The sequence below is a fragment of the Drosophila virilis genome, chromosome 3 (assembly GCF_030788295.1).
Source record: "Drosophila virilis strain 15010-1051.87 chromosome 3, Dvir_AGI_RSII-ME, whole genome shotgun sequence".
NCBI lineage: Eukaryota > Metazoa > Arthropoda > Insecta > Diptera > Drosophilidae > Drosophila > Drosophila virilis.
In genome coordinates, this window is record NC_091545.1 from 23,091,438 (window position 1) to 23,119,123 (window position 27,686).

The following is a 27,686-nucleotide window of genomic DNA, read 5'->3' on the forward strand; positions in this document are numbered from 1 at the left end:
TGTGTCTCAAACCATTTCGGCACTGCCTAAAGTATGCTACAATTTGTGCATAGTTATCTTATACTGCAATTTATTCTACTTTGCACCTTCTGCTGGATACTTTTTAAATAAATGCTGCAAATAAAACAGCAGGTTTGTTGTTGAGAAATTCTGATCTGAAATAGTTTAAGATCAACTCTTAATGGCAGCTTGCAGAAGTCTAACATTAAACTAATCAGCCTGTAGACTCAACTATGATGTCAGTCCGTAAGGTTTGTTTCTCCTTTTACCAATGTGTGTGTTTAATATTTTAAATTGGTCAAGTCAATTATTGAATGTTAAATAAATTGTTAATTATGGTGTCGGCAACATGTTATGTTGGATTTTGAAATTTCTTAAATAAAGCTTAAAACTAAAAACAATTGAACAATTTGCAAGAAAATTATCTTTCGCGACGTCGACTGTTTTATACTACGGACTCTCAATGTTATGCCTCAATAAAATTGGTAATCAGTAAAATATAATAAGCATAGATCGAAACACTTACTCTAACGTTAAGAAAGTCTATAGCACACGAGGCCGTACTTGAATTTTCAACTATAGAGCTAGCTTATTTCATTGACAGCTCTCAAGTAGTGGGTAGCTGCTTCCGTTAAACATTGAGATACTTGAAAAGGCTCTGATACTCGTTGAGCTTACATAATATATATATATATATATATAGAGCTCCAATCGTCCAACCACATTAAAGATTAAGAACTATTTGATTGCATTTACAAGAAATCGGCGAATTTACAAAGCCATATTGATAAGCGGAACACACCTAGAATGCAACACACGAAATGCTATTGAATATGGCAAATATAGAAAAAAGAGATATTTGATGTGTTGAAAAGCCATCATTAATGGGCATATTTGATGGGAGTGACAATTAAGGTTCATGGGCCAATAGATCTTTGTGCCATGGCGGGCCTTATCGGACGCGTCTTGTTGACATGCTGTCAACTTACGCATATCGATGATATCGCCGATTCGTAACCTTAACTTATCTGCCTCATCAATAATGGGGCGAGAGTGCATTGCGATTCAGTTGGAAAACGTGAATGGTCGCCTATAGACATGAGTGCGGACTACGAGAGTGACTATTTTGTGCGCAGTCGGTTAGTTGTTTGGCCAAAACAAAACGGCTAAAAGAACAAATTTAATTACTAACTAACCACGACTATATTGCCCTTAGGAAAGTGCGCGATAAGCCGCCGCTGTGGGACTCATTTCAAGATCCGCCAGCGAAGCGCACAAGTGGCTCCGATGCCTACTGGAAAAAGTTGCAATTTTTCCTAAAACTTGTCAAGCTTTTCACCTATCTGCTGGTGTTTGGTGTGGTACTGGGCTCCAGCGTGGCAGCCAATTTGATTTATTTGTATATGGCTGGCAATACAAATGGCGATGCAAAGGTGCGAGTGTGCAGCAAATATCGTAAGTCAAGGACAAGCTATGCTCTCCGGTTTAAGTTTAATAAGCTGCTCTCTGTGGCCCCACCCTTATACAGTTCTACTCGATGGCCAGGTGATGGCAGTGCGCAGCAAACTGGAACAAATTGCCTGGGTATGGGCCCTGATCTTTGCCTTTGCCGCACCCGAGCTGTTCACCTTTCTGCGCGCCCTGCGCATCACCATGTTCAAGCGAGAGCGCCGGCCCAGCGGACTGGAAGTGACGCTGGTGAGTAATGTGTTTGGGTATTTATTGTGCCTTCCATGATTGATAAGGTCACACTGCCTTTGTCGCTAATCAGGTCACACTCTTCGAGCTGCTGCACGTCGTTGGCCTGGCCCTGCTCACCTTCACTGTGCTGCCCCAGCTGGATGTCACCCGTGCTGCAATGCTCGGCTGCTGCGTCTGCTTTGTGCCCGCTCTGCTCAGTGAGTAACACATCTACCATCTACCATCTAGAATCTGGCAACTGGCATCTGGCAACTGGCATCTAGAATCTCTGTCGTCTTATCAGCCTCTTTGTCGGCCAGACTGACAGCAATTAAATTGATTGCCATTCCGTTCTGCTTAACACTATATATATATATATATATATATATATATATACTTGTTTTTTTCCCAGACCTGTTGACTGGCACACGTTTGCATTGGAAATCTTCGCATATGTTTGTATACGGCACCTCCATACTGGCGATGATATCACAGGGCAGCGTCTTTCTCATTTGGCCAGCCATGTCCACGCAGCTGGAGGTGCAGCTGCTGGCAATACCATTGCTATTGGTCTCGTTCCGCTGGTGGGAGAACTTTGCCAATACGCACGAGGCGATAGGTGAGTAAACTGATTGAATCACAGTTCTGATAGACAATATGCGGCACAGTGCAACACGCTACGTAATTGGGCTCACTCATGAAATTGGTTTTTATAGACAAATAACCTATTTTAAATTATTAGCTTACAAATTAAGCGATATATATATATATATATATATATGATATGAGATATGAGAGCTACGTGGCTGTTATTTTAACTACAGCTTACTTTCAGTTTAAAATTTGGGTCTAATTCAACCAAGGTGGGGCTTTGGAAGTTGAGAAAAACATTGCTCAAAGTTTTTTCAACAAACAATAGCAACACAATCGATAAGTATGCTTTGAGCAGCGGAAAGATCGCTGGTTCAAAATAGGCAACAATTGGCGATTTCTGTTATTTGTTTATTTACTCTGTTAATATTTACATTGAAAAAGGGCGACAAGTATATTTTTGCAGAACTGTCTTATTCACAATTTGGTCCACTATGCCACTTAAACCGTAAACGATATAGTTTTTCCCGATATACCACGCCCTCGAATGCACATTATTTTTGATTTGATCAATATATTTAACCGGTTGCAAGCTGTTTGACTAGGAGCAAACTTTACAATTTGGGCAATAACTTTTAGCGCAATTTATCCTCATGATAAATTTAGTTACCTAGAGCTTTGCAATATACTTGGAAAAACGTATATGATCTAATTATTATAACAATTTATAAATACCAATTAGTAAAGTAACTCTTGTCATAGTTTATCCTCATGATAAATTTAGTTGACTTGAACTTTACATTGTACTTGGAAAACGTGACTAAGCTAATTTCAAGGCAATTTGTTTATACCAAACTAAATGTTAGCTATATATTTACTCTGTAGTTAGGTATAGTTGTGAACATTATTCAAGTTAACTATTATCCCAGTTATTATTCCATTTTTTTTTATACTTTCTAGCCTACATAATACGCAATATACGCTGTACTCGGTCGCGCTACCACACGTACCTTTATCTGGCACCCCTTAAAATAGCCGTCTTTGGCTTGATGGGTTTTCTGTTGCACGGCGAGCATTTCTTCGACTATTTTACGCTGTTCGTCAAGGCTTGGCAATCGCATACCATAACCCTGACGGTAAGTGATGCTCATTAGATGGAAATGTGTTGACTTTTGACTCACATTGATGACACCGACTCCAGCACACGGATGGCTTGCAGGATACGGTAAATTTGGCACACACAGCCAACGCCTCATTTATCAAGCCCGCATCGCTGGGACAGTACACGCTACAATCGAGCAACAGAGCCGTTGTCTACGCACTGCTGCTGCAGGTGGGCGCTGCTTATTTGTGCCACATTTTTGGCAAGTTTGCGTGCAAGATTAAGATACAGCATTTTAGCTATGCATTGCCGCTCAACCTGGCCGCGCCGGTAACTGTTTGTGTGGCCACATTGCTGGCGCAGATGCGTGCAGCCGATCTGTGCTCGCTGCACGGCCTGCTGCCCGATTACCTGACGCTGCAGCCACTTGGCCAGGATCTGGATCAGCTGGGCGCACTGAGTCTGGAGTATGCGCTGTGGCTGTGGCCACTTTGGTGGCTCGCCCAAATCTGGACGTGCCTGCACATCTGGCAGCCGCGAAATGATAAGAACGCGCCCACCGAGAAGCTGTATGTGTGCCCATGGTACTGTGGCCTACTCGTGGATCAGTGCTCGATGATGAATCGCCGCATTCTCGACTGGAGCGATGAGTACCTGGCCATCAAGGTAGGCTCTCTGTGCAATTAATTGCGCATAACGAATCCAAATTGTGATTTCAACTTGAATCTTGAATCTTAATGAATTATTGTAATCAGGCGTTAGCATCAATCATTCTGTTCGAGTCGTAGGCGTCAAAAGTTCACAGAGCCTTGCTGCCTATTATCACACATATCCTCCCATACATCTCCACACATTTCCCGCCTTCTAGTCTGCCTTCCCCCATCTTTCAATCTCACATCTTCAGGACTTTTCGACTGTGTCGTGTTTCGCTTCAAGTATTAGGCGTTGTAATTAAGTTAAATGACGGGGAAACTGCAAAGTTCTGTGTATATTTGTGCCTACCCATTCCCTACATTTACATTCCCATTCCCTACACATAAATATGTGAACATATGCGCATATAGTCGAATTTTTGTCAATGTAAACTTAATTAAATATGCTACAAATTTGGTCTGTGCGTGCGGTTCACGCTGTGTTTTTGCTAGACGTCAATGTAGCTGGCTTAAAAGAATAACAGAAATACGCAAAACTAATTAAAATCCAAACGCAGTTGTTGATTTTGAGGATTATAAATATGACTAGCTGTGAATTATTTACTTAAAGCCTCGCAGGTTCACAGGTACTTGAAAGCAAACTAAAGTTTTCAGCTAAAGCTGAAATGTACATGAAAGTGGAAAAGCTTTAGTAAATGTATTATGACATTGTTTTCCATATATATATATATATATATATATTCCTCATCTATAGCCATTTGCTGCTGAATATCGCTCTGTTTCTATCCGAACAAGTCTCTCACTGTTAAAGCTATTGTCACGTAACTTTATACACATGTTTCAGGCAGTATTTGTGTTACCTGATCCGAACACTATAACACTTCCCTAGGAAATATAGTTTAAATTTGTTACTCAATATAATTTATTACACACATGCAAAATGCTTTCAATATCGAATTACTCTCTCATATGGTGAATTGTATTTAATAAAATATCTTGAACGAACACAGCAAATGCAATCTTAAAAGTTATCCTGAGGCAATTTCAGATGGTTAGATTATAATGATTATCTAGGTATAATCGGTCAAAAATATAACTTTCGTATTTCTCAGCCAAATGTATTTAAGCATACAGACAAATTCGCAAAAGTTCATTAAATCTTCGAAGGTAGCCGTTCATTTGTTTCCACTTCTCAAAAACTTTATATTAGATTATGAGATTTATTAGTAATAACTATTTTTATAAATATATATTTATAAATATATAATTATCATTTGCATATCAGAGCGATTTAACGACACCCAGAGATCCAGTCTTGGCTTTGGCTGCTGACATTAATGCCAGTCGCGATATACAGGAGCAGGATAAAATACCGCAACTGATTGTTTGTGCAACAATGTGGCACGAGACCGAGGAGGAGATGATAGAATTTCTGAAATCAATTGTACGCTTGGATGAGGATCAATGCGCACGGCGAATGGCAAAAACGCATCTAAACGGTGGCAAAGCGGATGATGAATACTATGAATTGGAAAGTATGTAAATATGCCAAGTGCATCCAACTGTATTTTAAGTTTTTTTTCCCTATTCTTTTCTCTTGCCAAACCGAAACTAGAAATATTTCAAATTTTGCATAAGCAACGAATCCTCGACCTGCCACCGCAACACTCAACAGCACTGAGTGCCTCGCTGTCGTCGGCAGTTGTTGTCCTGGCCTCGCATTGATATGCATATGGAAAATGTATTTGCTTTGGCTTTGCCTAGCCACATAAATTCTTCGAAAAATTGTAAAAAAAAAAATGCCTGTCAAATTATAAATCTATGCAAGCCAAATACACTGCTGCCGAAAAGTATGCAGCAGCTGTGAGAATAGTTTTGGCGAATATTTATAGCATTTGGCGTCTTCCGGATTCACTTGCCAAAATGGCGCCAAGACAAAAGTTCTCGCTAAACCCTTTTTATTCGGATATCAATTCCTTAAGTCTTTGTATATTTCAGTAGAGTATTCACCTTGCAATGAATCAATGCTGAAACGCGTTTCGAATTATACATAGCGGTCGAGTGGGTCAAGATTGAAAATTGTTCGGATCAAACTGTCGGTCATAAAAATAAGCTCTAGCTAATCGAATAAGAATGTCTGTTTGGGCATACGTGTATTTTTTACATAGGCACAACTGAAGCCAGAGCGCCTAGGCGGCAACAGCTCGAACATGTAGCTCGAACATGTTGCTAACTCAAGTCGCTCGACCTTCGTGGCTGGAACATGTTGCTAGCTCAAACAGATCAAACATCAAGTTTATGTATGTTTTGTTTATGAGATTGGTAAATGAATTATTTAAACACTGCTGAACGGTTTGCAGTTAAATCGATTGAGCATTCAAGTCTGATTCAAATAAATTAATAGAGTTTTAATCCATACTGTCATGCCTTAAGCCGCTCGTTTTTCTTTCACTTCGTAGCTAACATATTCTTTGATGATGCTTTTGTGCTGGATGAAAATCATTGTCAGAACAAACGGAATCCTCCACTCAATGAGTACGTGAAGACGCTGACACGAACTATAGACAAGGCTGCGTTCGAAATCTATGGCGTTAATATTAAAATCAAGCCGCCATTGAAGATTGAAACGCCGTACGGTGGCCGTTTGGTCTGGACACTGCCGGGACGCACCAAAATGGTGGCACATCTGAAGAACAAGGACAAAATACGGCACAAGAAGCGCTGGTCGCAGGTCATGTACATGTATTACCTGTTGGGCTTTCGCATCATGGAAACGGAGCAGCTTTCGGCACGTCGCAAGGCTGTCATTGCGGAGAACACATTTCTGCTGGCGCTCGATGGGGATATCGATTTTCAGCCGCGTGCTGTGCAGCTGCTCATTGACCGCATGAAGGCAATTGATGAGCTGGGCGCCGCCTGCGGACGCATACATCCTGTCGGTCGCGGGCCCATGGTGTGGTATCAAAAATTCGAGTATGCGATTGGACACTGGCTGCAAAAGGCCACAGAGCATGTAATTGGCTGTGTCCTGTGCAGTCCGGGCTGCTTTAGCCTTTTTCGCGCCAGCGCCTTAATGGAGAACAGTGTCATGAAACGCTACACCCTGGTCAGCTCGGAGGCCATGAAGATGGTGCAATACGATCAGGGCGAGGATCGCTGGCTCTGCACACTACTGCTTAAGCAGGGCTCTCGCGTGGAATACTGCGCTGCTTCCGATGCCTTCACCCATTCGCCCGAGTATTTCAATGAGTTCTACAATCAACGCCGACGCTGGGTGCCCTCGACAATAGCCAATATCTTTGATATACTGGCCGATGCCCGCACCGTGGTAAAGAAGAACAACTCCATATCCACATTGTACATCATGTACCAGGCCATGCTCATGATCGGCACTGTTCTCGGCCCTGGCACCATATTCCTGATGATGGTTGGCGCCCTTGTCGCCGTCTTTACCATAGACATTTGGACGGCATTTCTATGGAACTTCTTTCCCATCATCATTTTCATACTCAGCTGCGTTTATTTAAAACAAAAATTCCAGCTTCTAATTGCATTTGTAATCAGCGCTCTCTATTGCCTGGTCATGATGGCTGTGCTCATCGGCATCATTGTTCAAATGCTCGAGGATGGTCCGCTGGCGCCTGCATCGCTCTTCTTTCTCCTGGTTGCTGTTCAAATCACAATTGCAGGTAAGCTCAGGTACACCGGTTTGCGTGCCCACAAGAAGGTGTCTGCGACCCCATAAATTATATTACCTTACTTAGCTGGAGAGTAGTATCATAGAAGTATAAAACACATGTTGATAACAAGTAATAAGGAATTATCAAGAGTCTGATTTTGAAGGCACGTTAGGCAGGACAGCATTTACCATACATAGTCTGGTGTTTTTGTGTAACTTTAATTGTGCTGAACTTTAATTTTTCCTATGTAGGCCTGATGCATCCTCAGGAATTTTGGGCCTTGCTGTGCGGTGTTATCTATTATATAACAATACCCTCGATGTACATGCTGCTGATGATCTATTCGGTATTCAATATGAACGATGTTAGCTGGGGCACGCGAGAGGCGCCCGTGCTCAGAGATGATGGCGAGGAAACGCTCAATGATCCAGATAATTATTTGCCCGGCTGGCTAAGCGATCCACTGCTCATCGATTCGGAGCTGGGTGAAATATCGCTGGTGGAGCAACGTTTTTGGAAGGATTTGATCAAGCAGTATCTAAAGCCACTCGAGTTGAGCAAGGAGCAAAAGCAAACCATGGCCGATGACCTGAAGGAGCTGCGAAATATGATTGCCTTTGCGTTCGTCATGGTCAATGCAATTTTTGTGCTGATCGTTTTTCTGTTGCAGCTAAAAAAGGATTATTTGCACTTGAAGTGGCCCATAGATCCCACAGATTTTGTGTCCTTCGATCGCGATAATCTGCATGTGGGCATCTATAGGCAGTACAAGGAACTGGATCCCATTGGACTCTGCTTTGTAATATTTTTCGGCTTCATATTGGTCATACAGTTCATTGCCATGTTCTTCCATCGTTTTGCCACAATGTCACAGCTGCTGGCCACCACGCAGCTGGACTGGTTTCGCTCCAATGGACAGCTCAGCGATGAGGATGCCGCCCTCGAGCTGAATGGCAGCGCGGTGCACATAGCTCGTCGGCTGCAACGCCCCAGGCGACTGTTCGACGATGATGACGATGTGGATGCCCATCACTATGATGAGCTGGAGTTGGGTCCGGATGCTGCACACCGCGAGAGCTTGGCACGCAGACAGACCATATTCAGGCTGCATGAGACACGGAATAAGCAGCAGAGCGATTATAGTGATTTGGTTAGAAACTTTGAGAAGCGCTTTTTTAGCGAGGATGAGCTGAATATGAAGAATCTGCCCTTGAGCCGCAAGTCTATGAAACTTTTCCAGGAGCGTCGCTCTGTGGCCAAGGTCAATGCAGCTGCCACGCCCGGCGGCACGCCCACGCCCAAAACGGGCAAGCGACCGCCGCTGGTGGTCAATGCACAAAAAAAAGTGAGCTTCAGCAGCGGCAATACGCAAATCTACAATAACGGCAACACGGAATTATAAAAAAAAAAAAAACAGTATTATCCATGTGAATCTGCAAACTATACAAGTATATATATATATATCTAACTATCTATCTATATGTAGCCTAACTATAGGAGTCTGTAACCTAACCTAAACCTAAAAGCCCTGCGGCAAAAAATATAATTAATTGCATTTAACTTAAGTGGCAGTCAGCGAAGCTTACTTCCATGCTGCAGGAACGGAACGTCTTTCGCCTCATTAGCATAATTACAAGATGGGGGGCTGGATGGGTGGATGTGTGGGTGGATGTGTGGGTGGGTGGATGGCTGGGTGGTTGGGTGGTTGTTGGGCGTCATTCATCAATGTCGCGGCGACGCTTAGAGTTAAGTGTGCTCCTTGGCTGCGCTTTTTGTGCCGCCAACTAAGAAAGTTCGCCCCTTCGGCTGCAAAATGCAAATCAAAGTGTGATTAGCTAGGATTTGATGAAGTTTCTGCTGCAATGCACAACTTTTTACTGCCGCCCCCGCACACGAGTGTGTGTGTGTGTGTGTGTGGGGCTTATGTGTGTGTGCGGGGGCGCCTTGTTGCACCTAGGTGTTGGCATAACTGCTTTTTAAGTGAATGCTCTTCTTGTCATGCACTTCAAGAGGATATTGATATGTTCTCAAGAAATGTGCAACAAATCTATAAGCGAAGTTTCTAGCTAACTCGCACAAAAATTAAAAAGCGTCAAATGCTACAAAAAGAATGTGCTTTTAGCCATTATTCATATTTTTCAAATTTTAGATAGCATTTTTTAAAAGGACTAGAATTTTATTGCTTGGTTTAAGGCTGAATTCATATTTTTAGAGAGAGCTCCCATATAATAGCGTTCTTAATTTAAGGGTAGTAAATTCGCTCTGAAAAATAGATAAATTTTAAAGGAAGCTTCAATGAAACTTTACATAATCAGTTACAGACAGAGCAAATGTTGGCATCCTCTATATATATCATATAAGTGCGCTGGGAATGATCAGTTAAATACATCTGTGCAAGCAGATTGTGGAAGAGTCAGTCTGAAATAAAGCTTTTGTCCAAAATGACATGTGATAATATGTCATTAAGGGTATTTAAGCTTCGGGCTGGCGTTACTTCTTTTCTTTTGTTAGCTAAGAGAATGAAACGCAGGACAAGAACCTACTTTGCCAATGCGCATACATTAAACGCGGCACCAACTGACGGCGAGTGAATTGTGGGTATAAAAAGCCGGAAGGGACAGTGTGTCGTATATATAAAAGTCGATGAAAGAAAAGATGGAAATGCTACAGATAAAATAGCATACCTTAGCTGGACTAAAAAAGAAAAGATGTCTTCGGTTTAACGAATTTGAAATACTCTTACATTCTGTCTCAAACGAATTGATTCAAAATATGCAACATTTTATGTATATTTCGTTTTCATATTAACAGAAATATCAAGCGCTTGGCTTTAATAATCATCAATGTTAATCGATTAAGAAATATGCTAAATATATAAAACTTATTTATATTTGTTTGATAAGGCGCTTAAATTCCTGAACACATTTGTAATGCCCATTGGCAAGTGTGCAAAAGCCAATCAGCCTGCTTCAGTAAAGTAAAGTTGAGCACTTAGTAAGAAATAACAATTAGAAATTCGTTTCAAATTAAAAATGTTGTACCTTTTTGTAAAAAAAAATACAATGAGAATATCAATTAGTTGCCTAGCCTTAGAGATAAAGATAGAAAAGTCGATTTTAAATAAGTTTCCAATCGCAACGTTCCAATTTAATGGCTCGCTACAGATGCAGCAATATATATGCATATTCACAAAAAAATATTGATTAATCTTGTGCAGGAATTCAAAAGCTAAGGCTCACTTGTGCAGTGGCATAAAGCATTCACATTTCATAAAATGCTAACAATTTCAGACTTCAATGGGTGTTTTTTTGGCCTTGACGAGCACAAGAAATAAGCATGGAAAACTATAAAGAATCTGCGTAGAGCAAATTCTGGCAAAAGTCCAATTAGGTTTCATATTTTTGCTATTATATATTGTCCAAGTAGAAAATCAATAGAGTTGAGCTTGTTTTTGTTTGGAATTTGGCCGATGCGGCGTATGCTTAATATTGTTTTCTTTGGGCGCCTTTAGCCTGCGGCCATGCACACAAAATTCACATTTTCTCGGCTGCACTAAAAAAAAAAAATTAAATAAAACGCTCGCCGAACACATAAAACAAAGTAGCACGGAAACGGCATCGGCCCATAAAATACATAAAATTCAATTGAAAAACTTTGCAATTTTTTTGTTGTATTTTTTTTTTTTTGCCAGCAACTATGCAACCCGCAGGCGGGTACATAATTTTGCACTTATCTGACCCCAGGCAGTAGTCTGGTTCGGTTGGGGTTTTGTTATTGTGTTTTATGGGTTTCCTATGCAATTGGAAAGCCGGGACAACACGGCCGGGCCGGGACACGACAGGAAAAGCTGGCAGCAAAAACAAAAATCTTTATTTTCGCTTTTTGTTAATTTTAATGTCATTTGATTATGAAAATAATTCTGAGCTGGCTGTCAACAGCTTCTGACCCAACTTGTCCAAGTGCTGTTCTCTGCTGCCGTTGCTGCTGTTCTTGTTGTTGTTTACGAAAATAATTAAATGAAAGCTGCAGGATATATGCACACAATGTGCACTGATTATGAACCGTGTCCTTTTTGCCTGTTATGCCCTCGGCATTGCACACTCGTGTTGATATCCTGTTGTGCTGCCGCCTTGCGGTGCACTTTTTGAATAAACAAGTCTCGCAATTTTGTTTTTTTTTTTTTTTCTTTATAAGTTAATTAAGTTTATTTCACTGCCCTCTGTTTGGCCTACAGATTGAACCCTTCGCTGACCCTATAAATGCCACAACTTGTTATTCATAGTGCAATATGTGCGACAATTAATTTAATAATCAAATTTTTATTGCGCATTCGCATTGCCCTTTTGCCATTTGAGTGACATTTATATGTGCAACAACATTTTGCTGTTGTCGCCATCAATTTGTGTTCTCATGTGATGCCATTTTTAATTATTTGAGATATGTGTTATTAAATATACACAAATACCAGATATTATGCAAATAAATTCATAGTTGATTAAATCAAATATAATTAAGAACCTTTTATGATAGTATTGAATAATGTAAATAAAGCAGAAGAAACCCTTTTTACGAAGCACCTTCAATTTCCAAGCAAGGTAAACGATTGAATTTTATTTTTACTTTTCCGACGAACTTTTTAATTGCTCTGCCTTAGTCGGCAGCAGAATTTAATGACATATTTCACACAACAGCGAGCACATGAAATTATTGAAATACTTATAATAATAAATAAATTGGATAAGAAAGGGATTTAATTCGCTGTAAAAGAGCCGCAAGCTTTGCTCTTTGTCTGCAGATAACTTTTATTTTTGAGTAATTGACACTTAATGTGTTAGCTCCAATTATTGAACATTATGTGTGACCCAGGAATTGCAACAAGCTGCAAATGGCAACAATAATTACAAGAACAATGCAGTTCAAGCAAACACTGAACAGTCTGATAACGGCCCAGTTCTCCCATGCCCCATATGATAAGCAGCCGACGAGCTGCTCCGTGTTCAAAGTGTAAATGTTTGCCATAATCTGAAACTGAGCTGAGCATGTGTGTGTGTGTGTGCAAGAGAGAGAGAGAGAGAGAGAGAGAGGGTGTGTGTGTGTATTGCTGTGCCTGAGATTGATAACATTTCTAATTGAATCACAACAAGAGCCACGACACTGTGGAAGAGGGCGAGCTGAGTGGAGGGGCTGGCCCCTAACAAATTTAATCGCAATCGCAATGAGCACTTACAATTACACATGTTTGCGCTTCATTATCAGTAAGCAGTCTGAACCGGAGCAGTCCGTCAGTTTGGATCCCGTCACTTGGTTGGAGCGTGCACGGGTCCAAAACAATTCGAATTTCAGTTGAACTCGGTGGGTTTTACGGTACGGTTCCGTTCTGCTCCGTTCGCTGTTTCGCACAAACCTTAAATTCGCTGCATTTCTGTGATAATCGTGTGCTCAAATCCTGTTCAGGATTAAATGCACATAATACTCTGTGTTCGTTCAAAGGCTGCCGTAGCTGTTTCACAGTGCACTCACGCAATAGTTTTACCTCATTCAATACTTATAGAGAGATATACACATACAACTAGACAAAATGCTGCGTAATAGCTGCCAGGCACTGCGCAACAATTTTGCAAGGAATGCCTGGAGGGCGGCCAGTTCCCATGGACCCAGACAGCCAGTGAGTGTATAAGAAAACATATCACATACAATTTCATTTAAATGTTAACAAGAAATGAACGTTAAGTATTAAACGTTTGATTCAAACAGATTATTTGTATACTCGATTCGCAAAATGCAAATACGAATTACACTCCGATTTTCGGACTCTAAAGTCCAACTGCTAGTTGCACAAATAAAAACTATAAGCCACAGTTTAAAATTTAATGATTTGTGGCCACAGTCTAAGAGTACTTAAAACAGTCATTGAAAGTTCTTTTCGACTGACTTATTAGGCTTTACACTGGGAACAGATTATTACAAAGTTATTTTTTGCCTCTATAGTTTTAGGCAAAATTTGAATTTTGTGTAGAACAAATATTATATAAATATATAAATAGTTATTAATAAATAAATAACAAACAACAACAAAAATTAATAATTATATAATAAAAAATATAATATTTAAATAATAACAAAATAAATGTTCTCTATTCACAAGATTTGACGTAGGGAACTGACTTTTAAATCATCTTAGTTAGTATATACTGAGCAATGCACACTTAAAATATAATTTAAAATAATACAGAGAATACGTAGCATATATGAAATCTTAAATTCTACTTTCGATTAGGCATTGATTGTTTTGATAGACAACTGTCAGTTTATTTGTTTATTTGCCAATTCAAAACTGCGAAAGGCTTGATAGCAAGAATTATTTATTAAAAAAAAAAAAAAGAAAAACTTACGTTCAAATTAAAGTTTTAGGAAAAAATAATGTTTATAAGCATGTGATTACCCGGCTGCCTACAGTTGAATTTGTCTGCTCTGGTCTTATCAAGCAGAGCTCATAAAATTGTTAGACTTTGATTTCTATTGCCAAACACAATGCAAAGCCCCAACAGAACTGTACACAAATTGCGCTTACTGCCCCAGACTCTGGCAATGTCTATATAAATATATAAATAAATAAAAAAAATAAAAAGAGAAAGTCTTCAAAAATATGATTATGAATAAAATGCATGAGCGAGCTGATAAGGCGATAATTCTTTTGCAAAAATAAAAAAGTTGATTTTAATATGGGGGAAAATTACTGGCATCATTGAAGCTGATGACAGACCCTCAAGACCCATGACGACAACAGTCAACGGAGAGCTGCGTTGAATGTGTTGCCTCTTTTTATTATGCCCATCTCCAATGTTGATGTTATGTAAGCGACTGATTGGGGATACCGCACACTCATAGATTAGGCATAAAATTTTCCTTGGCACTAAAATTTAATCAACACTCAGTCAGCTCAATAAAAAGCCAACAACAGTCAAAATGTAGTTGAAGATTTCAGTTTCGTATTTTGTCGCTCTTTTTTTTATGACTAATCGTAGTGGCAACAGCTTGGCATGGCAAAAAGGATTCTAGGATCTGAAAGTGGGCGGGTTAAGCTAATTGAATGGGCAGCTAAAATCGATTTATGTTTAGGGCTTTGGTTTGGGGGCATGCTGTAAATCATTTGCAGTTTGGGTACGGATTGAAGGACATGTAAAACACATAAATGGGTAGGCGGGTGGCAGAGCGTGAAAAAATATTGTGTGCATGACAAGCTGATAAAATGTCACAAAAAGCCTTGTCACAGCATGACAGCTGCTGGTACAGTGCGGCGTATACGTGTTAAAATAAATTGTAAAGTGTAAATATTGTATTTCAAGACTGACGCACGTACAGTCAGAAAAAAATCCTAGAGCGAGAGTGAGAGTTGCTGCTGAAGGGTTAGCGAGTGTTGGGAGAAATGGCAAACGGCTTTGTTTTGCCTGTGGAAATTCAATGCCGTCTTTTACAATAAACTTAAAACCCCTTTAAATATGCATCAACCGGCCCTGGCCCAGGCCCCGGGCAAGGGTCGACAGCTGCATTTGCATATGTCTAAAGTCCAAAGCCCGTTGTCCGGAACCCGAAGTACGCCGTCCGCAGTCCGCAGTCCACAGTCCGCAACCCGAAGTCCGCCGTCCGGCGAGTCCAGCGTTGCCTTTGACACTCAAAACGATTTGGCTAGGTCAGGGTCGTCACTTCCCTCGCCCCGGCCTGACTAGTTTGCCGGCGTCATCGTCGCCCCAGTTTGACACGTGTTGGCAGTTATGGGCCAGTTCGAGCCATAGCAGCTGGGGCCAGTGCGTGTGTATGTACTGTATATCATAAAAAAGCGAAACAGTGCAGAGCACAAAAACATGGCAGTACATAACAAGCGTAAAGCATGGCCAAAAAGCAAGCGTCAAAGCACGTGAATCAAACAGCTGTTGTGGGCTTTTGATGAGGCAGCTGAGAAACGTTTTGAAGTTTGCTTAAGCACAAATAGATGCCACATTAGTTGGCAAAACGAACCATGAAACTCATAAGACAAATATATAAAAGTATATAAAATATGGCCAATAGGTTCCTTAGAGCTCAGCTAACGATCCTCAGTGTCTAGTCGTCCAATTGATTGATTTACTTTAATTACTCATGTGTATGTTGAATACTTTTCGCTAGTAAAAATTTGACTCCCTACTCAGAATATTGCAAGTCTTTCATATATTTGGTGGCAATATTAAAAATTAAAAATGATTAAAAAGTTCTCATATACCCCACTTTATTTGCTATATTTTCTAATTATTCAAACCCTTCCCAGATATGTTTCCCTTCTCGCAGTCTGGTTTTTTTTTCAAAGTTTTATTGCTGGTTTTATGGGTTCTGCCTACGCAGTAAATTATGCCGACGAGTTGCCAAACTTTTTGGGCAGTCAACAATTTAATTGCTTGATAATTGGATTCCACAGAACCGCAAGTATTACCTCTTGCCAGACGCAACAACAAATGTTATCATTTTCAACAACATGCGATGCCCACAATTTTGATAACAAACACAAAACAAATGAATTGAAGCAGACGGTTTAGTTGACTAAACAATGGCCCAAGGTTAGATCTAAATTTATGCCAATTAATTGCATGTGTCTTAAAACATGATAACAAGTTAACTTACCAATGTTAAATCATATTGGATGATATATTGATTAACCAGAGGCTGCATATTCAGGCCAGGAGCATTAATTGCTAGAAAAATCTTTACTATTAATTCAACCCCAACTAATTTATCATATGTCTTCTGATCCAAGCACAAATTGCAGTCAAAGAGCAATGTATCAGGCCCGTTGACAGCCAGACAATAGATGGTATTAGTTTGATTGCTGTTAATATATTGGGCGACTGGCCAAACATAATGATAGAAAAATACACTGAGCTATGCGAATAAAGCGAAACGGTCAATAGTCAAGTAAAAGCCAAATCGAAAACACAAAGAACCAAATAAATATTTGTTGCCATTTCGGTTTGATTAGTGTGGGACACCTTTTGATCGCTGCAGCACTTTTATGGACGGCATTTACTACTTGGCCAGCTGACAGCTTTATAATGTTGACGTTTTAATGTAACGAAAATACAAAAAAAAAAAATATTTACGCGTCAATTTAATTTACAGTTCAATTGTACAATAATTGGCATTGAATTTGCCTTTGCTGTTGCCGTTGCCGTTGCCTTTGCCTTTGATTTCGCTATAAAATATGTGAGCACAAGTAATTTGCCGCGGGTTTTTTATTGCGCCTGGGCACAGCCAATCAATATAAAGACTAAACAAAATATTGAACGTTCACTCAAGTGTGCATTGGGCTATGGCGACGACGATGGCGCTGATTAAACAATCAATAAACAAATTGAATTGAATGTTGGTGAAAAAAAAACCAAACGTGGAAAGAAACTGCATAACAGTCGTATAACTAGATAAGGAAAGATTTTCTTTTGATAACAAAAAAAAAACACTGATAAGCTGCAAACATAATAAATAAATAAATCAAAGCTGCGCACAAAACGTTTTCCTGCAGGGTATTTTGATTTTCTCACAAAAAATGCCTACGAACTTATAGGGTTCATATTTTATGGAGGTTTATATGGCAGGCTGTACATATGCCTGAATCAACTAGATCGAATCGGCACACAAATATTCAAGTATTCAAATACGTTGCAAACTCTTTGGTTAAACATTTTATTAAATTTGATTTCTCGGTAGCTTTATAAAGCATTTGCAGCATTGAATTGATTGCAAGAAACGAATATATACTTATATATAAATCAAACGTTTGTGTTGTGTTTTTATTTGGATTTAAGTGTCGGTCCGTGTGATTGTTGACGGAAACATTTGCTCAGCTGACATTTCCGACTGTCGGGGATCAATCGGGCTAGCTGTTATTGCCCGGAAGGCAGCACACACAATTGTCTATATTTCGAATTTGATTTATACTGAAATGTCACATGTCGAGTGAAAACAAATGCCAATGAATTTATAGCTCAATTATATTGAGTAGGCTGCAGGGCATTTAAATGAAGAGTGCGAAGCATATCGAGTGCACAATTCAATTGGTCATCGCTTACAATTATTGCAATGTGCAGTGTGCATTTGCTGGATTGCATTGGTGAGCGCATATCACGCATACGCAGCGTTAGCCAAAAAACCAATTAACACACATAATAATTGATAATTAGGTGTTTTAGCTGTAAATGCCGCTGTTGCTGGCTGTTTATTATGCATAGACGCATATATATTTACAGACCCTACTTAACGGCAATTATAATTATGATTTACACACACGAGTACACAAAACTGATTAAGTACGATGATTAGAGATTAGAGTCAGGAACTGGGCGAACGACTAATTAATTGGATTGCCATCTCGAGCTCGCTTAGCTGCTTTTATTTCCAAGCTCTTTGCTGTCGTAATTTACGACCTTATTATGTGTTTGCCGATGGTCACTGATAACCGACAACCCTCACACCCAAGGCTGCATTTCTAGTGACATTCCCGTGCATTCAAAACTGTCGCCTTTGACTCTCGTACTGTGCTCATGATTTGCACCAATATTTATCTTATTTGTCTTTATTTTGCTGTAGGTGCCGTCAATTGAGAAGCGCTTGGAGAAGGCCCATCCACAGTTTACGGAACGTAGTCAGCTGAAATATGCCCGTCGCCTGGTCGTCAAGTTGGGCAGTGCGGTGATCACGCGTGAGGACAATCATGGATTGGCACTTGGTCGTCTGGCGTCCATTGTGGAGCAGGTAAGTGCGCCTACAGTTAATATGCAGAAGTTCAACACAAAGTTGAAGAAATTACCCTGTTTTATTCAAAAAGCGCGACAACTTCAGGCAGATGCTAAGTCGCCTCTAAATCTCTTATTGTTTTTTTCTTTGCAAATCAACAAATTATGTAGTAAAGCGTAAGATATAAAAATTGCTTTAAGCCGGCGACATTCCGCTTGTTGGTCCGACGCTCAGGCACTTAAATTCTGCACCTGCTTGACGTGACATTTGCAAAATACATTCATTAAGTTTGGACAATAGTTTTCCACCAATTTGGGAGGCTTCTTTACGCCTTAGTGCTCATTTTCGAGCCAAAAGAAAACATTGATCAATATTTAGCTGTATATACAATTTCCACATTGTACACAACTTCCCTTGTCGTCTAAGCAAACACTAAACACACTAAGACCTTAGTTCCAAATTAGTCTCATGATTGTCAACTAACGCGTATAGTTTTTTTAGGTTGCCGAGTGCCATTTGGAGGGTCGTGAAGTCATAATGGTCACCAGCGGCGCCGTGGCATTTGGTAAACAGAAGCTGGCTCAGGAGCTGCTGATGTCGCTGTCGATGCGCGAAACACTAAACCCCAAGGACACCAAAGAGGTGATACATACACACTGCAATCTGCTATTTAGAGTTTCACACTAAGCTTGAGGCTATTCATTAGTTCGATGGCGCCACATTGGAGCCACGCGCGGCGGCTGCGGTGGGTCAATCGGGTCTCATGTCACTCTACGATGCGATGTTTGCGCAATATGGTGTTAAGATTGCACAGGTCGGTTACGAGCTAGCCCAAATTGAATGGCAGACATGAAAAAACTGCAAACTTAAACTCTGATATATGATGCGTTTAGGTGCTGGTGACCAAGCCGGATTTCTACAATGAGGAAACACGCAACAATCTCTTCTCTACGCTCTCCGAATTAATTAGCCTAAATATTGTGCCCATCATCAACACGAACGACGCCGTCTCCCCGCCAATGTTTATACGTGACGATGAGCCCGCCGGTGGTGCCAGAAAGGTGCGTATTCAATCACTTCATTCCGAACCATCTCGACTGAGATCTTTCACTCTCCCCCGCTCTCTGTTTGCAGGGCATTCCCATTAAGGACAATGACAGTTTGTCGGCCATGTTGGCCGCTGAGGTGCAAGCGGATCTGCTTATCCTTATGTCCGATGTCGATGGCATTTATAATAAGCCGCCCTGGGAGGATGGCGCCAAATTGATGCACACCTACACCAGCGATGATATCAATAGCATCGAGTTTGGCAAGAAGTCAAAGGTGAGTGGCCTTTCGTCTGTCTGTTCCATAGCAGGTTTTAGATAATCGGCTTTACTTTTTGTGAGTACTTTATTTGTATTAAAATCAACGCTTGCCAACATTAATTTCGGTATAAGTATTAAGAGTATATTTTGATAAAAAGCGTAAAAAATATATATATAAATTAAATTGGGAAACGTTTCTCAACGTTTTCATGTGTTGAAATGATGGAAGCTATTAATAAATATTACCATTATAAAAAAAACCTACAAAATAATTCATAAGTGCGAGTTATAATTGAATAGTTGTTAAATTTACTAATATTAAGCTTGAAAAATCATAGATAAATTAATAAGGCATAGAGCAAAGCAATTGATTTTAAATAGACAAACGACAGAAGTTTAATATAGTTATTATCCAATTCCTAAATCTATATCAATCAAAAAAATCTAATAAAAGTTGTTTACAATTTTACATGTGTCTTGCAAGTGCTTCAACGACAAATATGAATAGATTTCTTGCAACTTGAAAGGACTTCATTCGTTATATTACATGCTATTACAAGTGACAGATATTTAAAATGAATGCTATCTGCATTTTACTTCTAAGATTCCTGCATTAGTGCAAATCTAGTTAAATATTTAAGAGACAAAACGCGTTGACACCGTAGAAACTTTTGCTATTCTCGCGCAATAATTTCTGAACAAGTTGACAAGTCGTGGAAAATGGCGTGGAGGAAGCGGAAGGCATTACAGCTGCAGTTGTTCCGTATTGCAAGTTAATAGTGTTTATTATGGTTGTTTGTTTATTGCATCCTTCACACTTTGGCCAACTATTTATAATACTTTCTGCATTCTCCAGGTGGGCACCGGCGGCATGGACTCCAAGGTGAAGGCAGCTACCTGGGCCCTGGATCGCGGCGTCAGCGTTGTTATATGCAACGGCATGCAGGAGAAGGCTATTAAGACAATTATTGGTGGCAGAAAAGTTGGCACATTCTTTACGGAATCAACGGAGGGCAGCAATACCGTGCCCGTCGAGGTGATGGCCGAGAATGGTAAGTGGTATAATAGAAGAGACCGACTCAAAGAATTCACCAATGTGTTTGGCTATGCATAAAAGCCAGCAGAGAGTGCAGCGAACAAGTGCGAGTAAGAGTGGGAGAGACAAAATCAGAGCAAGGATATAGTTAATGGTGTCTAGTAAAATAAATTATATAAAACATAATAATATATAAATTAGGTTTTTGGAAATGTTTTTGCCGCGACAAATGATTTAACTAGTTGGTTAAATAGAGTGCAATACAGTTGGCTGGTTTGTTGACACTTGACAAGCAGCTTGGCCAAGTCTCAACCAGTCGGGTTAGCTAAGTGTTAAGTGGCTTTCAATGCGAGCTCCGGCTCGGGCTAACATGCCGCAGGCAACACTCTCAAAAAGTGCCTGACTGACATAGTGGCCATTTAGTATACACCAATGCAGCTGCCGAGTGTAGACGCTGTTGAGAAACGAGGTCACAATGGCTGCCTGTTGAGGTTTACCGTCGTCCTCGCCCAGTGGCAATGCACTAAGTGCTAGTCGTTGGCCCCGCGGCGCCAACGGGTGTTGGCCAGACTGGCATGTTGTGCTGCAGTTTTTAGTTAGCAAGTTTAATTTAATTGTTATTAGAGACAGCTGAGATACGTCGCTGGTAAACAACTTCAAAAGTGCTTGTTAATTAGCTAGTTGCAACTTGTTGAATCCCATTTTCGGACAGCTGTAAATAGCCGCCGGGCTATTCTGGAGAATGCGTTAAGCGAAACGAGTTGGCTGTAATGCCTCGTGTTCTTTTAGATAGTTTATGTTCAATGCGCATTAAAAGCATATTACAACTTTTTTGCCAGCCAGGGTTGCGAATTCAAAAGGAAATGTGGACGGTTTGGTTCACAGTTCGAACTAGAGCAAGGCGCGTTCGCGTTTCAAACTAAGTTTACCAAGGCAAAACCTAGTTTCACCAAAAACTTTATTATTAAATCATTTTTGCTGCTGAAAAACGTTTTTGATAGCCCTTTAATGATATATTAGCCCCATGTATTTTATGGAGTAAATACAACTCTGGAATACAAAAATAAAATAAATCTCTAGACGCGCACTTTTGCCTGCTTTTATGTCGAAAGATTTTAGCCTGATTTTATAGATCGTACTCATTAACTGGCTTGCTTTAAGGTTGTATTGATAGTAAAAAACAATATTTGAACTATCGTTTCGTTAAGGCTAAAACTAACTTTTGCCAACTGTTGATTTATAGCTAACTCTGGCCAAACTCTTTTATTCGACAGCTCGCATAGGCAGTCGTCAAATGCAGGCGCTGAGCGCCGCGGAACGCGCTTTGGCCGTCAGCAATTTGGCGGATCTGTTGGTTAGCCGCGAGAAATTCATTTTGGAGGCGAATGCCAAAGACCTGGCCGAGGCGCAGAAAAGTGGACTGGCTAAGCCGTTGTTGTCGCGCTTGTCGCTCAACTCGGCCAAACTGAAGAACCTCTCGATTGGCCTGAAGCAGATTGCCGATGACAGTCACAAGGTGAGCGAAATCCCAAGCAAAGCTGCAATTAATTGGCTAAAAAAAAAAAAAAAAAAAATCGCAGCTGCCAACAGTACACAGTGAAAAAGTCAAGTCAGGTCCCTTGTTGTTCAAATTGCTGTTGACTTTTTGAAAAATTGAGTTAGTTTGTGCATGCAGCCTGTGTGTATGTGCGCTGGGATTTGGCCCCTGTCTGCAAAGTGGTCATTTTATGACCTACAACAATGGCACAGAACAACAACAACAACAACAACAACTGGTAACTGTTGTCCTTATGCAGCTACAGTTTTCAAGCTTTAACAACATTATGAAATCTCCAAGCAATTTTACACTTCAACAAAAATTGACACCCGAACAGAGCAGCTGGGCGTGGGAGAGGGCACTAAAGGAGCTAAGCAAGTGGAAATAAAAGACAGCTCAGCTCCATATAGCATGCTCCTCAGCTGTGTGTGTGTGTGTGTGTCTTGGCAGTGACATTAACCCGCGCACACACACATTCACACACACACACACACACACACAGCGAGCAGAGGCAACAGTTGATGGAGTATTGAGTGCGGGCTCTTCGCCCTATCCTCCTGCAGTCAGCCATTTTATTGGATGTGATTGTGCGGAAACGCAAAAGTTTTTTTTTTCGCCGCTTGCCGGCAAAACTTTTTCCCCAAGCACATACACTTACATATATTGTAAAACAGGCAGCGAAATTGTGACACAAAATGGCAGCAGCGCAAAAATCATAAAATAAAAAGAGAAAACCTTGAAAAAAAAAATGTGAATAAAACCCCATAACGCACTCAATAAATGGTTAGATGGATGGGAAAAAGTATTCGTGTGCGGCAAACATTTTTTGGCCTCCGGGCAGCATACAGAAAGTTGTGTTTTGATATGGCAAGGTGCACCGAGGGGGCGGGATCGGATCTAGCCCAAGTTTGTTGCAAAGCAAAAAAATATATGTTTTCATTGCCTGAGACAGAACGTTGAATTGCACTTAAGAAAAAAAGAAATAAGCTCAGTAAAGTAAATCCCGTAGAATTAAAAAATTAGGCTGAGAAAATATCTAAAATAAAACCAATTAATTCCAGTTGAAATAATAATTTGGCACAAATATTAAAAACATTTTTTTTAAAGTAATGCCAAAAACTGTGCTCCAATTAAGATAACTTAAAATTGGCTTCAGTTTTCAATTTTAAATCAGGAAACATATAAAGAAGCCTTAACTTGCGACTTGTCCCAGGGGCCATAAAGTCGAAAAGAAAAAGTTATTACACGCTTCATATTAACGGTGCATAATAAACATTTTGTAAATTGACTCGAACTCAAGCTAGGCATGACTTATCCAATTGCCCTTTGTAAATATAATTTAAAGTTTTGCGCCCAACGATGCCAAAGTCAATAATAATGACCATATAACCAAATTTACTCGGCGCACAAGTTGAGTCTCGGGCTGAGGTTATTTTCTGGATGTGGGGCACCAGGCATGAGGTCCACGCCTGGTTGTCAGCACAACCGAGCTGAGGATGCCGATGCCGCCTCCTGGCCTGTCCGCTCGCAATCTACACGTTATCTGCAGCCAATTTCCAGCAGCTTTTTATAGCGCCAAACAGGGACTGGGCTGCAAAATGAGGGCAGCAACAGCCCATTAAATATAAATAAAGATTACAGCATGGTGGAACGCCTTGATTTATGTAAAACTGTGCGCCTGCATCGCCTCAAAATGGACGCCAGGGATTAGAATTGGCGTCCATAAATACTCAGTTATTTTATATGGCAACACATGGCGTATGCGCAATGTATTTACTGCTGACTTGTCAAATGGCTTTCTATTGTATTGTAGAATGTGGGCCGCGTCCTGCGTCGCACACGCCTGGCAGAGGGCCTCGAGCTGAAGCAGGTAACCGTGCCCATTGGTGTGCTGCTGGTCATCTTTGAATCCCGTCCGGACTCGCTGCCTCAAGTGGCCGCCCTGGCCATGGCCTCCGCGAACGGACTGCTGCTCAAGGGCGGCAAGGAGGCAGCGCACAGCAATAAGGCACTCATGGAGCTGGTCAAGGAGGCGCTGAGCAGCGTGGGTGCCGATCATGCCGTGTCCCTGGTGCGTACTAGTAATCCTCTCTTTTGCATGAGGGTAACATTTGCCAATTGACCTTCAATAGGTTTCAACACGCGAGGAGATCAGCGACTTGCTGTCCATGGAAAAGCACATTGATTTGATTATACCGCGTGGCTCCTCGGAACTGGTGCGCAGCATTCAGGAACAATCCCTACATATTCCAGTCTTGGGTCACGCCGAAGGCGTCTGCCATGTGTTTGTCGACAAAGATGCCGATTTGGGCAAGGCATTGCACATTGCTCGCGATGCCAAATGCGATTATCCAGCAGGTAATAAATAATTGCAAAATGATCTCTCAAGAGCTTAATATGCCCTTTCCGCAACGGATTGCATATTTCGTATTTTATGAAGCGGTTCTTATATTCAGGTGGCAATAACAATAGTAAGCAAAACGAAAAAGTAATAATATCTTCTTAAAAACCTTTGCAGACATTTGCCTTGCGGTTTTGAGAATGTCCGTTTAGTGAAGCTCGTAAATGTTGAGTGCAATGAAACTATCTATATATGGAATATTTTGGCATTCAAGAATCTACTTTTTGATCGATCGCTCTTCTGAATACTAAACGACATAGTAATCCGATCCGATAGGTTTCAACATATGTACAGCCAGCAATAGAAAGACGGACCTATGAAAATGTTCTTAAGAACCCTTGCAGAATTCCATCCGGTTGTGTGAAAAATAGAATTGTTAGAATTATTGTATTTCCATATCCGCCAACTCATGGTGGATTAATGCTTGCGTACGTGGTTTCGGGTTCAAATTCGTGTTTTTATATTTAATGTAGACAAACAGCATGGAGAAACGTAACTGGCCCGCTTCGAAAATAATGCTTAGCTCATTTTAATTAGAAAATGTTCCACACCAAAGCGTTTCGTTTCAAAAATTAATTGCATTTTTGTTCTCATCCTGTTGTTTGACATAGCCTGCAATGCAATGGAAACGCTACTCATACACGAGGATCTAATGAGCGGCGAGATTTTCAACGATGTCTGCAACATGCTGAAACGTGAGGGGGTCAAAATCTATGCGGGACCGCGTCTAAATCAGCAGCTGACGTTTGGACCGCCCGCGGCGAAGAGCCTGAGGCACGAGTATGGTGCACTGGAGTGCTGCATTGAGGTTGTGCCCAGCCTGGAGGAGGCCATTAATCACATACATACGTACGGAAGCGGTCACACGGATGTCATTGTTACGGAAAATGGTACGAAAATTGAAAATTAATTTCAATTGCTTGCAATTGAAGCTGAAATATTATTCGACCAACATCAGCAGAGTTGGCCCTGATGGGTTGCGGTACCTAAAGCTAATGACAATTCAATGTGCGGGCTATAAATTTGTTTTGCGACCGCATTGTGTACCCCCATCAAATGGGTAGAGTTTTAACTAGCTTTGCATTTATTTATTATTGAAGTAGTGCAGGACAATGAAGAATTTGGATAAACATGCCATACCGCACACAATTTGAATAGAAACATGTAAGAGTGCTCTAGTTGGCAGTGATCGACTAGGGAATACCCTGAACCTTCTCTAACCTACACCAAATGCAGCCCGCCCTAGCTATAAAATCAAAGATACTTCATCTGTATATACTTTTCTAGAAGCTACATCTCAAATTTGGCAGTTTTAGCTCTTCAAGCCTGAGAGATAGCTCATCAAACCAGATTTGGATATCGATTTTGATCCATTGCTTGGAAATGGGGAAACGATTATCGGGAACTTTCAGTGTCTAGCTCATATAGACTCAAACTCAAAAGACGGACGGGCAGAGAGACGGGTTCCAAAAGAAACATTATTCGCGTTTTAGGGTATAAAGGGAAATGAATACATTATATATATAGAGTATCAATAGAACTTATTTAAAAATCATTAAATTATTCGCTTATGCTAGAAATCGATTTTATGCTTATATTTGAACATCCGCATTTGATAGATTATCCTATGAGTGCTGCTGTATGATTCGAAATAATCCTTTGAATAATTTGATCAGTTCGTCTGTTCTATTATATGCTCCACCAGGAATTCTGTTTGTGGAATTGTAAAATTCAGGATAACTTTTAAATCATATTTCGTAAACAAAATTTGGCATTTTTCTGCATATATGTAGTCTAGAACTTTCTGCCATAGATTTGTGGCGTGTTTTTGAATTCATATAAACTTTCCGTCAGTTGCCCACTGGCCCGTGTGGTAATTGAATTAAAAGCAAAAAGCCAATGTCATGCCAACTGCACGGACGGGCATTTTCAAGTCAAGTTCGTTGCAATTTGCATGCGTGACGTCATTGGCAGTGGCTCAAACCAAGGTTGGGATAAGGTTTTTGGTTTTTGCGAAAGCAACTCTCGCTGCCAAAACAAATTTAAATCATTTGGGATTTAACATGCACTCATGCTTTGCATATTTCATATTGCATATTGCATATTACAATTTTGTATATTTTGCATATTCTATTTTCTGTTTTCCATTTTCCATTTTCCATTTCGTGCAGATGCCGCAGCCAAGCATTTCCTTCACAGCGTGGACAGCGCCTGTGTGTTCCACAATGCGAGCTCGCGTTTTGCGGACGGTTTCCGGTTCGGCCTTGGCGCCGAGGTGGGCATCTCAACGGCACGGATCCATGCACGCGGTCCCGTCGGCGTCGAGGGTCTCTTGACCACCAAATGGATACTCAACGGCCAGGATCATGCGGCGGCTGACTTTGTTGAGGGCGGCAAACGCACTTGGCTGCACGAAACGCTGCCCATGGATTAGTTTTATTGGCTGTTATGTTATTTTGTTTTACCTTATAATGACAAACTCTGTAAATACGCGCATTTAAACGATAATTGAAAGTAAACTGTGTTTTTGGCCATGCCGTGCACCTGCATCAACGCAGTGAAGGTGTAATTAACGCTGTTGCGGGCTGTGGCTGTGGCTATGGCTCTGTGCATGATGACAGCTGCCAGTGGCGGGCACATGGGAGAAATTAATTTAAGTGGAAATTATTTGAGCGGGCAACTTATTTAATTAATAAAATGTGTAGAGAGCTCTATAAGGGAAAACTGTCAGAGCGTGTCTTGAGCGCAAAGTTTGTGTGCAAAGTTTAGCTCCAGCCACGCCCACCCAGCTGCACGCAACGCCCAACGCTGAACTTGAAGCGGAAGCTGTGGCTCCAGTTGCTGCTGTTGCTGTTGCTGCTGCAGCAACGTTGTTGACAGTGAAAATTAAATTAAACTGACTCAAGCAGCCCGAATGCACCCGTCTTAAAGTTGCAATTTT

The 27,686-nt window shown here is 40.8% G+C and overlaps 2 protein-coding genes across 2 annotated transcripts; both read left to right on the forward strand.

The window, feature by feature from the left end:
- Window positions 1-1,066: 1,066 nt before the first annotated feature.
- Window positions 1,067-9,274, forward strand: Chs2 (Chitin synthase 2). The gene is made up of 10 exons (XM_002048281.4): window positions 1,067-1,139; window positions 1,217-1,455; window positions 1,529-1,698; window positions 1,772-1,898; window positions 2,093-2,299; window positions 3,232-3,407; window positions 3,473-4,039; window positions 5,312-5,561; window positions 6,486-7,715; window positions 7,958-9,274. Exons 1-10 carry the CDS (start codon window positions 1,099-1,101, stop codon window positions 9,106-9,108), a joined length of 4,158 nt encoding a protein of 1,385 aa, XP_002048317.3. The 5' UTR covers window positions 1,067-1,098; the 3' UTR covers window positions 9,109-9,274.
- Window positions 9,275-13,045: 3,771 nt separating this feature from the next.
- P5CS (Delta[1]-pyrroline-5-carboxylate synthase) lies at window positions 13,046-27,264 on the forward strand. The gene is made up of 12 exons (XM_002048282.4): window positions 13,046-13,371; window positions 18,318-18,482; window positions 18,966-19,106; window positions 19,171-19,278; window positions 19,358-19,525; window positions 19,599-19,787; window positions 20,628-20,823; window positions 22,082-22,323; window positions 24,158-24,415; window positions 24,477-24,702; window positions 25,357-25,635; window positions 26,917-27,264. The coding sequence occupies exons 1-12, from the start codon at window positions 13,285-13,287 to the stop codon at window positions 27,177-27,179; spliced, it is 2,322 nt and encodes a 773-aa protein (XP_002048318.1). The 5' UTR covers window positions 13,046-13,284; the 3' UTR covers window positions 27,180-27,264.
- The last annotated feature ends 422 nt before the right edge of the window (window positions 27,265-27,686 follow it).